This window comes from Antedon bifida, chromosome 7, assembly GCF_963402885.1.
Source record: "Antedon bifida chromosome 7, ecAntBifi1.1, whole genome shotgun sequence".
NCBI lineage: Eukaryota > Metazoa > Echinodermata > Crinoidea > Comatulida > Antedonidae > Antedon > Antedon bifida.
This window is the reverse complement of record NC_136232.1, coordinates 15,263,987-15,277,147: the sequence shown is the minus strand read 5'-3', so window position 1 is coordinate 15,277,147 and position 13,161 is coordinate 15,263,987. Positions and strand designations below refer to the sequence as shown.

Genomic DNA, 13,161 nt, shown 5'->3' with positions numbered 1-13,161 from the left:
GTACAAATAAACATGAATTATCTCCTTATTTTCAAAATACGGCTGCATCATCATCAAGTTTTTGTGACTCTAATAGTAACCCGCATGGGTTTTTGCTTAAAACAGGGAGTTCTTAATTCAAACAATCTTATACCAATAAAATGTACATAACGTTTTTATTGAATCTAAATAGAAATAATATTTACTTGATCGAATATATGTAATGGGGAAGATAATTAGGTGATAAGGATAAAAATGATACATTGCTGGTACTTTACCTGGGCTTAATTGAATTGTAATTACTATACTAACAGTAAAATGAATGTTTCTTAATTAAATGTTCTCTTACATAAATAAAAGACACAAATAATTAGGTATGAATTTGCATGGGTACAGATTGGTTTGGGTACTGACTAGCCAAAGTGGGTACGAGTTAACCAATTATTTGGATACGAGTTAGCCAAGTTGGGTACGAGTTGGCATGGGTACGGGTTGGTTTGGCTACGGGTTGACCAGCACCCCTTTGAGGGTAGTCTAGTAATACACCTCCAGACCTAGTGTAGCCTAAGCCTTAGGCTGGAGCCAAAAGTAGCTAGCCTTCTGTACTAATATTATAGCACACTCACTGGTTAGTGGTAACAAACAAATCAAACAAATTTTCCTCTTACTTAATATTTTTGTCCACGCGCGTGTGAGTTGTATTGTTTTGGGGATTCCCTAATGATTTTATATAGCCGAAGGCTAGATAGCAAACTGCAATGTTATCGCAGTTCAAAAAGTGCTTCTCCATGGAGAGGGAACCAACAAGATAGTGGCTGCAATCGACCAATCAGATATGCACCTATTTTTCTTAAACTTTATGGTGAAATATACTGTATACGTAATATGATATAGAGTATATCTCGTTTTATTACTAGGGGTACCTACGTCTTGGACTCTCTCATCTTTTCCTCTTCTTCTTCCATCCGGACACTATTGAGTAAAAAATGCGACTTATAAAGTACTACTCCTCCCTTATTCGTTGTAGTATTGAGCTGGTACATGAATATACTATAGGGACATGTCCTCAAATCTATAGAGCCGGATTTTTGAATTTCAAACTGGATGCAGCCATATCACGTCTCGAAGATGGTACCGTATAGCCGTATTTGAGAGCGAGGTTATTGATGTGTATGTGACGTTACATTCTTATGACGTCATTACAGCTTCTTTTGCTGTACCCCGAGTATCGCACATTCATGCTTGTTGATTTTGCTAAATAGTTACGTTCTACTGAAATTGGTTCAGATGATGTTCTAGTCTCTTACGACGTAGTTTCTCTATTCACCAATGTTCCACTTAATGAGACCATTAACATTCTTGTTAATAAGGCCTTTAAAAATGACTGGTTTAATATTGAACACGGTTTATCTATCGATAAACAAGGTCTTAAGGACCTACTTACAATTGCGACCAAAAATCACCTTTTCCAATATGACGGTGATCTATATGAGCAGGTTGATGGCGTAGCCATGGGTTCACCGCTTGGACCACTGATGGCAAATGTTTTAATGTGTTACATTGAAGATACCTTACAAGCAACAGGGAAAATGCCGCAGTTCTATCGTCGCTACGTTGATGACACAATCGTATCCATGCCAAGCCAGGTTTCAGGACAGAATTTTTTGAACATTTTGAATTTCACCTGATGCTGTTGTTTTTACAATAGAAATTGCTAGAGTTAAGCATAGTTAAGCTTAATTACATTTTTTTTTTCACATTATTGATTGTCTCCATCCCCGAAACCTCGACTAAGAAATACCGGAATGGTGTCCGGCAGGGGATAGTTTATTACCATTAGTTAAGGTCAAATGTAAAGCACCTAGAGGGGTCAGTGATCCATTAGGCGCTATATAAATACTGTTTATTATTATGTTTATTATTATTAGAGGTAACTCAATTCATTTTTTAGGTATGACTATAGCCATGTGGATATCAAACATAAACGTAATCAAATTCACACAATGCTTAAAAGGGCCTACATTTTCCTATCAGAGGTTGATAATATAACAAAGGTTTTTGAAAAGTTGAATTATTATTAATATTGTTAAGGTTTTCAAGCAATCCATTAATACTTGTGTGACTCCTAGCAATACTAATGAAGATATGCTAACTGATGAAAGAGAGCCATATACTGTATAAAAAGAGGGGTGAATTTATGTGTTTTTTGTATTGGTTCATGCTTTGATGTATCCTAACTTGCATGTAGGCCCTAGCATTTATCTTTTTGTTATTATAAAATATATACAGTATATATGTTACCAAATCAATACCATTAATAAAATGAATTACTAAATTAAAAACAGAATCTAAGCATTATTTCATAGACAACAAAATCTAAAGATAATGCATGAACTACAGGAAAATGCTATACAAAATAAACGCACGTGCCCTCAGCGTGCAAATTCTTTGAAACAAAAATGGCTTCTAATCTTCAAAGTCGTAACTCTTTATATATATGGCTCCGACTTTTCAGTCTGGAGTATGCCCTCTAGCCTTCGGCTTATTACACCTCTCTGGGATTCCCTCATCTGTAACCAGAGCATGATAATTGGTGAAATAGGATCATGTGATACAGTTTTTAAGACGTTGCGGATACTGTAATTTGAACGTGTAACATTCCCCCGACCAAATCACTCACACGGTGTATATTAAAATAAAGTACCAAATAAAACAGTAATTTTTCAAAATTGTCCAACATGATTATGGTGAACATTTTTGTTGTTATTTATACAATTATTATTCTAAATATGAAAAGGAATTGTAGATCCATGACATCGGAACGAAATGAAACCGGGAGAATCCAGGATTTTGTGAAAGGGGGAGGGGCAACAAGAGTCGACACTGAAATTTTGAAAATATGATACATATATAGTAGCCTATTAAACGGTGACATTTTCCTCATAGGCCTATTTTGAGTAAAAGCGTCACAACAGGGCGATTCGCACAAGTCTGCGTTTGCATATGGCGGAAAAGAGTGCTTGTCTAGGGCCGTCGATACGACCTGTGTGGCGAAGCGAACTTTGTTAAATGACGCCCCAGATGGCCGGAAATGGTACTCTCGCACATAAAATTCATGTTAAATGGCACCTCTAATTTGCAGGAAAAGGCACTCTCTCATATGTAGCATGCTACCAATAAGTAAAACGATCATACCTTTTCCTTCCGGTAAACACACACGTAATTAAAGAACGATAACGTTTTGTTGCCGATGATAATCATTCACTTTTATTTTGTTTAGATTGCATTGCATTCAAGTTCAATGCGAAAATACGTAATATTAACATATCCTCTATAATGATGAAACACTATACTGTACTTCATAGCCACACATACTGTAGGTAACCACGGCGTTCCATGTTTGACGTATATACACTTTATGCTTGCTGAGTGCCAGTGATCTAAACAATAGGTAGGCATACGCGGTTGTCTGGCGGTGTCCTTTGTACGAATCATTCGTGCCCCAGCTCGCTGTATGAGTATGATACATGCGTCGATATCATGTTACATCCAGGGACTAAAATGCATTTATTTTTCAGGTGAAAATAGGCAATTCATTTGCAACTCTTAGAAATTTACAGACACGTATTAGTCTGCACGTACAGATTTTTAAGTTAATATAATTTATTGCATAATATAATATGAAATATATACTGCAGTCTTTTTTACTCCTTCTTTTTTAATTTCTTGTCTTTTCCTTTCATTTTTCTTTTTTTACAAATATAAGGGGGGTGGGACAACCCTGTGAAACGTTAGAATTATGGCCTAACTCTATTTTTCTACAGATCAGCTCGCATTTACAATTTTCGCACCCCCAGACAGCAACCAGCCCACGCCTCTGGCCCTATATAACGTATTATTAAGAAGTTTATGGGGTCTCTGTTTTCTAGATTTCTTAAAAACGTAGTTCTCAATGCCTACACACACAAGAAAATACTGATAGTAAGTGTTTAAAACCCTACATGATGCTGTTTGCATTATTACGAACCTTTTTTTTTAAATTTTAAATCACATTTTTTGTAATAAGGACCCTATTAGAAATAAGCTATTTCAGCTTCATGGGTTATCCTGGTATGTTGTTCGAGACCGAATAAAACAAACAAAGAATAAGAAGAAACCCGGGGTGCATACGTTTTGACATTTTGTGCTCAGAAATTGTCTTTCATCTGGTTTACTAACATTTTTGATCATCATCTTGTTAAAATGTGTGCGCATTAGCGTGGTTTACTGAACTCATCACAGTCATATAATATTATTGGTTCTATTGTGATTGCCAATGATTTTTTTTTATAATAAATATATTTGATAAAATAAAAATATGATGGATGTTTTTGTTAGTAATGCCACTTTTAATTAATGAATCTGTATCAACCTTTTCAAGATTTCTGACTTAATTAATTCTTTTAGGCACATAGCCTGCATCAACATATATTACTTAAAAAGTTTTAATCTTAACTTACTATGCATGCTTCTAATAGCCTTACTAGTAAAGTAGCTCACAATCTAGTACTGTTACAAATGGTGCTGGAAAGAAGTTGTTTTGGTAAATTTTCTACATCTACAGGGTTCACACTAACTTCTGTTTTAATATTACAAAAAAAAAGTATAATAAACTGCAAGAAATTCTGTTACAAAAAAAACTATATCTTGTGCGATACCTATCATATTTACTAGTACTTATTATAAAGACAATTTTATTTACATTTCAACAACAGAACATTTTTTAAAAATTAACAATATATCTATGTAATACAATGATCCAAATCATTTAAATACTCATTATTGAATACTGCAGTGTACTAATGTCCCAAAATGACCATGTTAAATATAATGGACCAAAAATATGTTACTGTGTAACATACATTTACACATTTCTTAGCACCATCATTATGAAGGAATGCTCGACTACTACCTGTAATCGTTTATTACATAACATAATTAACCTGCGATAACATAAGCGTTATCATTAATTATTCATTGTATTTTTATAATCCAAAAATTTCATAGACATTCACAGTATAATTAAATACATTTACTAACATTCATATTGAATTTGATATAAACCTAGTGCTTTGTGCAGCATTATAAAACTATAACAAATTGATATTGTTTTTAGTAAGGAAGGAAGCAGCATTTGAATATTTTAACTGGGTAAAGTTGAATTATTGTATCTGTATTATTTCAGAAAATTCTTTTGGCATAACATTTAATTGGTAATATTTACACAAATACAATAAAATTCTGTAAAGCCATTAAGGATATACTGTGACATGAGATCATCCATGTATTTTATAAATATGTTTTATCATCAAAACACGTCTGAGCATGGAAGGCAAGACAAATCAAGAAACAGAATAGAATACTAATTTCTATTGTCTTCTGGAATGAAGACTCTTCTAAGAGATATTTTGGCTACTATTACTTGTATTTCTTTTGCTTTTCTAAGAATTTAGTTGTTGGTATGTGCTATGTCATAGGGAATGAATATAGGCCTATCTAAGTAATTATTATGAACACCTGAAAAGTGGATTGCCCTGTTCACTTTGCGTGACAACACATGATCATGTTGTTGCTGAGTCAGTGTATGTGACTAGGCACTGAATTCTACCCCCTGACAAAAGCTTCCTTTACCTATGCCCTAGGGGAGTTACCTGATCATTATCAGATACCCACCTGCTAACAACCTTTAATCCACAAGTCTATGCTGCATTTAAAAAATCACTTTCCTTTCTGAATATTAAAAAAAGATGTACATGCAAATTAGAATATACTAATATAATAATGTTACATCAATCTCAAATAAATAAATAATTCCATGATAACAGTGTACAAATATAAAAATTGTATACAGGGATAAAACAAAAATCCATATGATAAAACTGCAGAACTAAATACAGATGGACCTGGACACCTACTGTGGTCTGATTGAAATAATACAGTACAGCATAATAAATAATAATGTGCCATTTAAATTATATAAATCAATAATATTCATAATGTGGAATACTTTCATTTAATTTCAATTAAAACTCCTCTACATGGACAAAGGACAGTCAATTAAATTGCTAGCTTATGCTATAAAAGCACTGCTCTCAATCAAGCACAGTTTTTGAACGTCTCTTGCCACAGATCAACTTGTAATAATATTGTAAATACAAATGTAAATTGTATGTCAAGGATTAATTTCCTATTGTTAATTATTTCTAAAAAATTGAACCACAAAAATTTCATTTTCTTACAACCATAGTATTTGTTAATATTATTGAAATATGTAATTTTTATATTTGAATTACTGTTTTGTATTGTTCCGGAAAACAAAATCTAAAAGTTATGTTAATCTATAGACTATTAAATAATGTTTTTGATAATGCATGTCTTTGCTGTGTGAAGTGGTATGCAATCCAATAATTTTGTATTTATTATATGGCTAGGCCGAAGTTTTTGTCATTAATCTTCCTAATATATATAGGAGCCTAGCACCTTTCATCCCCTATAACATGATGTTGTCCACAACCCCTAAAACTATGTTTCTGCTCTGGTACTGGACAACCGCGACCAGTCATGTTAGTTTGTTTTGTAAAATTAATTAAGAGACAGTGTACTTTGATCTCAGATTGATTCAAGTCTTTCATTTCACTAGAATCTCCCAATAGACTTTTTGTGAGGTCCAAAGGTCCCAAATTCCTTTTTACCATTAAAACACATTCTGAATGCCAGACATATTTGACAAGTCCAAATGTGTCCAGTATTGGGAGAGTTGACTGTATATGCTGATAAAACCAGTAACAGAGTAAGATGGTAATATACCAAACTTTCCTGTCTATTTTATTATTTGATCTAGTTATTTTCTTTCATATAAATTTTTAAAAATAATTTGTTATTTACAGAGTAGTAAAACATTTCTTGATGAATACATAGTGTACATGCAGAAAATCATTAAAAAAAATCAATTTGTTTAGTACCAATAAATATTAAATTGAAATATCCTGAGTTTTGATATTCTGAATCTGTATCCATGTATCCATTTATGTATTTATTTATTCTACTTGGCATTGTTTTATAGTTGTCCTTTGTATTTATTATATCTAACCAAAAACATTACTGATTATTTATTCAAATGAAAGTTACATTATAATACTACCAAAAAGCAACTGAGCAAAACAAAAAAACATACATAAACATTTTCCAATGACGAGTAACAATTCACAGTGGCGATGACAAAAACCAGAAGTACTGTGTAAAATTCATGCAGCATTCACAAAAACCATGACACACTTCCTACACAAGCCATTTACAAAGAATAGATGAATTATCTACAAAAATCTACAACTTTGAAAAGGCCAGATGTTTACAACCCCTTGAACACGGATCTGACGGAATACATATACATCCCTAACAATGAATAGAGAAAAGTATTGGCAATCACAAATATGACAACATGGGATAAATGCACACATTTTGATTCACTGCCAACATTAACAAATATAGACAATACCAGGATTTGCAAAAGGCCCAGGCCTTGAAATAATCTCTCACAACTATTAAAAAAAACATTTAAGATTTCGATAGGATTCAGGTTATGGACATGAAGCCCATACAACTGTGCCACAAAAGCTGGCTTGCCAAAAATTGTTAATACAACCATGTCAATGCTTATATAATGTTCCAATTTATGCCATAATTAATCTCCTGAGTTATTCCTGATTTCTGCCAGAGACTTTCGAATAATAGACATTTTGCACACAGGTCCTAAAATAAAAGCTAAATTTAATTTGATGTCCTATCATTAGCATTATATTTTCGAAATTTAGGGGCAGGCTGAATTGACACTCACATTGACATAAGGCAGATGCAATGCCAAAGCCTTCGGCCAATGAATGGATGCACTACTAACACATAACAAGCACAGACTTAGACATCTACAAGCACCAAATAAACTGCTTGAGACTGGGGCCAGTCGGTCGGCCCTAAACCATGTCGGCCAAAGTCAATTCATCCCAGCATCAATTCGGCGCCACATCAACTTGGCCTCAAACTAATCAGTCAACTCGGCCCTAATAAAAGTATGGAATGGAACTAGTGTTAATTATTGGGGAAACGGCAGAATATGCCTATATTGTGATTATTTTTCTATTAATGCTTTTCTTTTAATTATTTTAATACTGTATTGCTAATATTATGTGTTCTTTGCTATATTTTAATACAAGAACTGATAGGCACGTCATTAACGTAGAGGTAGAGCCTCGTAAAGAAAAATAATAATTATTATTTGATTAATATATTGTAATAACAAAATAAGTTGGTAAACTTATTTTTATTATTTTTGGTATTGTCTAATATCATTTACAGCTATTTCTGTGTAAAAAATGCGAAGAAGTAAATATTTTAAAGTATTTTATCCATTCGCTTTGTTTCATACTTTATTGACCAATTAGTTTGTGGATGAGTTGATGCGAGGCCAAGTTGCTGTGGGGCCGAGTTGACGCAGGGCCGATGTGAAATGCGTCCGACTTGACGCATGGCTGAGATGGTTGAAGGCCAACTTGGATTGAATTCAATGAGACAAGAAGGTGATTTTGGTTGTGATGTGGTACCTTGTGCACTCCCCAAGCCATAAAACCTATACCCTTGATTTAACTATAGTATTTTCTCAAAGCAGGAGTATTCACCCTTGCCAGAAGTTTCAGATGTATAAACTATGTATCATAGACTGTCTACTGTTTGATACCAAGAACCTTCTACAGTACTATAAGAAGTGGATTGTGGTGGTAAAATGACATCAGAACATTACAAGCTACATAATATCTTAAAAGACTGAAATTACCACGCCAGTAAATAACAGTTTATAATAGTTTTTTAGTCATAAAATAACTGAATTTTCAATGTTGGATGCACATTCAACTACCAGTTCTAACAGTATTTGTGCTATGTTAGTTTCAATTTCTGTTTTCATGATTTCATCATATTAATAACTACATAACCATTTATAATAAATACATGTAAATACATTATATTATTCTTTTGTGATATGGTGAAAATATAAAAAAAAAGTATTATTTTACAGAAAATCATCGGACTAATATATTTAGTAAAATGTACACAATTATAAACAAAATTATCTATAATTACTGTATCAAAATGCGTATTATTCCCATCTCAAATTAAGTTATGAACATCTAATAACATAAATTCAAACATTACTTCCACTTAACAGGAAAGACAGTACCAAAAGTACTTTTACATTAAAAAATGCACAACATTTTATCATATTACATAACTTCCTCTGATCATACATTACAGTATGTAAAAATGAAATTGAATTGTATATACTGTATTGTTAAAATTTATATATAAATATACAAAAATTTAAAAAAATAAGGTTTACCCGTAATTTACAAATGTTTTTGCTTAAAGATAAAATTTTACCTGGAAGAATTGATGAACTATTTAAATATTTCAGGTCTACTGTTTTTTTTTAGTATTGTAGCACATTGGTTATATTAGAGGGCAGCATATTTAATTACAACATATAATTCTAAAATTATGTAAATACTCTAAAATTATGTAAATATTCTAAACGGTGGGAATAACCAAATAATTTGTAGGATGAACTTACAAAATTCTGAATACAAATTGAATGAAGGATCAAGTACAGTATTGTAAATGTCTGGTTATATACTAATCATCTTATGTACTATTTGTATTTTATGTGCAGCCACAAATTGTTAAAGCTTTACCCATTGAATGAGTAATTTTTAGGCAAAGCTGGCTTAGTACCTCTTCACCAGACATGTATGGTTAGGAAGACGTTTTTGCACTTTGCATATGTCGTCATCTTCATTGATATGTTGTTTAGAGTTTTTCTGGTTTTGTTTGTCATAGCTTACATTATATCGTAAAAAGTACTGATTAATGAAGTTTGGCATTAAATGATTGGTGTAACTGAAAATTCAGTAAAATCTTAAATCAATATTAACACAATATTACACATTCAAATAAAAAAATAAGTCTTATCAACTGGAAGATGTACTATAAGCCTATACTGCATATTTGCATTCACTTCTTGCATAAAGGAACAATAACTTTGTGTCCAATTCTAATAGCACCAATTATGTGTATTACTGTAATTGAATTTTCATGCAATTGAAATTTGCCCAAGGGTCCGTTTCTGCTGCATAAGGTTGAATAACTGTTTATTTAAAAATAGGTTAAAAAATATATTTCAAAATATATCGACTGCATAAATGTCAAAATTACCTAGAATACAATGTGCTCAGCTTATGTGGTCAAATGTTGAAGATGCAACAGTTGTTGACTTGAGGTCCATGGCGTTCAAGTATTTCAAAATTTGAATAACGATAATTGGGTAAATGCCGCTCTAACCCTATAATCAATGTGGTGTTTTTAATTGTTAGTTGAAATTTGTTCTGCCAAGAAATTGGGGTCATTGACAGAGTTATTAATCAGTTATTCGCAAGCAGCAGAAACTGGCCCAAGAAATTGAAAGTGCAACAAATACTGACATTTTCTAGTGGATAAAATTAAATGGGTAATGATAAAAATAAGGATGAGAATGATGTGCATGTGTTTGGTATGCCCAAACACCCTCAGATAAATTATTTTATTTTCACAAAGAAACTTCAAGTAACATTCTTATCGTTACTGTTTACATTCATGTATTTCAGTTTATTTATTTCTGTTCAAACTTATGCATATATTTTTCAAGTTACTCTACAATGTTTTTTTTTTAAATTTTTACTCTTTAAAAAAATATTTCTTTGATACAATTCTACTATTCATGCATTCTAAATACTATTTTAAGCAAAACAAATTGAAAAAGAAAATCCCTGCCGTAAAAGTTGTGAGCATAAAGTAATCGAGTACCAATGTCCACTAAATACTTGAATCAACATATTATACTGTACTGCTATTAAAAAATGAGCACTCAAGTATGCATGTTTACATCCATCATCTCTGCATAAAGTGCAGGTATTCCTTGACATATGTCAGGCCATCGTTGGCTGCAATCAAGCGCAAAATCACGATGCAGTTTGTGAATATGTTGAAGCTCTTGCATTTTGTTGTAAAGGTTTCCCATAAGTGTGACTGCATTGCGAGGGTGATTGCCCTCAACTTGAATGCGTAATGCCTCCACCAAATTATTTTGTAATTCTGCTACAGCAGTAATGTTACCAAGACCATGTGCATCTATAAATAGAAATATTTATAATATTAATTAAATAAATCACACAGTGTTATTGGCATATAATTAAAATCAATCAATTCGATTCAGTCAATCAATGCATCCAGTACACTTTTATTTATATTAATAACAGTAACAATAAACAATAAATAATAACAATAACAATAGCAATAACAATCATATATCATATAACAATATGATCCCCAATCCCAAGACGACTTGAGGTGGAATTCACATGTTAACGAAATAATTACAAAGGCTTCCCGTAGGTTATATACACTCTGTATTTTACGTAGGGCTAATGCCCCAGTTGACGATATGAAATGTATTTATTTGAGTTACATTCGCCCTATATTGGAGTACGGCTGCCCTGTATGGAAGGGTCCAAAAAAGGGCACTAAAAATAATTCTTGGCCTTAATTACAATTCATATACATTAGCTTTAGAGTTTTTTAATTTACCCTTGCTAAAAGTCAGGCGTGATAATCTAGTACTGACTTTTGGCAAGAAGCTATCGAACTCGGACGAGTTCAGTTATTTGCTCCCCCTCCCTATCCGTAGTATTCTTCGTGTGCTCCGAAGCAATGACAAGGTCAAATATCAACAATTCAAACCAAGAACCGAAAGATTTAAAAATTCACCCATCCCTACAATAATTAATATGCTAAACAATAGTTCATGAGCCAAAGCGATAGTGAAGTGATATTGTTGTACTTTATATTTCATTTTCATTACATCCTTTTTATTGTTATGTAAGTAAATTGTACAGTAATTTTGTTAATGCAACGTTTTTAGCCTTGCGGCTACTACTTATTTTTTATACCCGAATAAATAAATAAAAAAATATATATAATTTGAGCAAGGGAAAAACACAATGGTACAATCCATAATTGGTGGTTATTGTTAAATTTCCAGAAGGATTTCTGAAATGTGTTGAGATACAACAGCATGTACTAAACAAAATCTCACAGAACCAAGGAAAACCGTTCTTGGCAGATAGCGGTGATGACACTTGTTTTCAGTTTTCTTTTGGACTGATATGGATATATAACAATTCCGAAATAATAGAAATTTAATTTTTAAAAAAACTTGTAAAACTGTTTACTGTTTACGTTTTTTCGACCTAATTTAAGGTCACACACTACATTTTATGTTAAAATAAATACTATATGAATTACCTATTGCTATAATTTTTTTCATCTTTAAACGGTTAAAAATTTGAAAAATAAGGCAATTCTAATAATTATAGCGGCCCGCTATAAATTCCAACATGCATCGCACGCAGATTGATATTTTCATATTGTGATGCGATAAAGGTAAACAGATAAAAGAACCGTAACTTTTCAACGAAAATACCTGGTCTTCTCCAATTTGTGTTAAAAAATGTTGCCAAACGTCAGGCTTGGCCTACAGCTAGCTTTACGATGTTCGTACATTACCGTTATTTACCAGCTAGGCCTACAAAATTAAGTCTAGCTAAACTAGGCCTTCATTTTCTCAAAGAGGTTAGTGTTGATCTTACATCACCCACCTTTATGCTAAATGGCACAAAACTTAATGTCGTGGACCACATAAAACTTGTTGGTGTCATCATTCAATCTAATTTGAAATGGGATCTCAATACTGATGAGATCCTCTCTTGGGCATCCAGAAGATTGTTTACCTTGTGTATTTTAAGGAAAGTCAATATTACACTTAATGACCTCATCACTGTTTATGTCTCTTATATTAGGCCCGTCTTAGAATACTCTTGTCAATTATGGCATGGTGCTATTACAAACAGCATAGAGACCATCCACTCTCTGGTTTTGTCATTTGGTAAGGGTTTACTAAGATCTGAAAACTTTTGTGACATGCTCCCTCCTTGCCGCGAGCAGGTCTAATATTATTAATACGCTTGATGTGCCAATGTTTAGAACAGAGCGATAGAGAAAGTCTGC

The 13,161-nt window shown here is 32.6% G+C and overlaps 1 protein-coding gene across 3 annotated transcripts in view; it reads right to left on the bottom strand.

Annotated features, from left to right (window-relative positions):
• Positions 1 to 8,414: 8,414 nt before the first annotated feature.
• Positions 8,415 to 13,161, bottom strand: part of LOC144849203 (nuclear hormone receptor E75-like) — a 59,356-nt gene continuing 54,609 nt past the window's right edge. For all 3 annotated transcript variants that reach the window (XM_078706255.1, XM_078706254.1, XM_078706257.1), the window contains exon 6: positions 8,415 to 11,226. In XM_078706255.1, the coding sequence (XP_078562381.1) occupies positions 10,964 to 11,226 (263 nt within the window). In that variant the 3' untranslated portion in view covers positions 8,415 to 10,963. The remainder of the gene's footprint in view (positions 11,227 to 13,161) is intronic.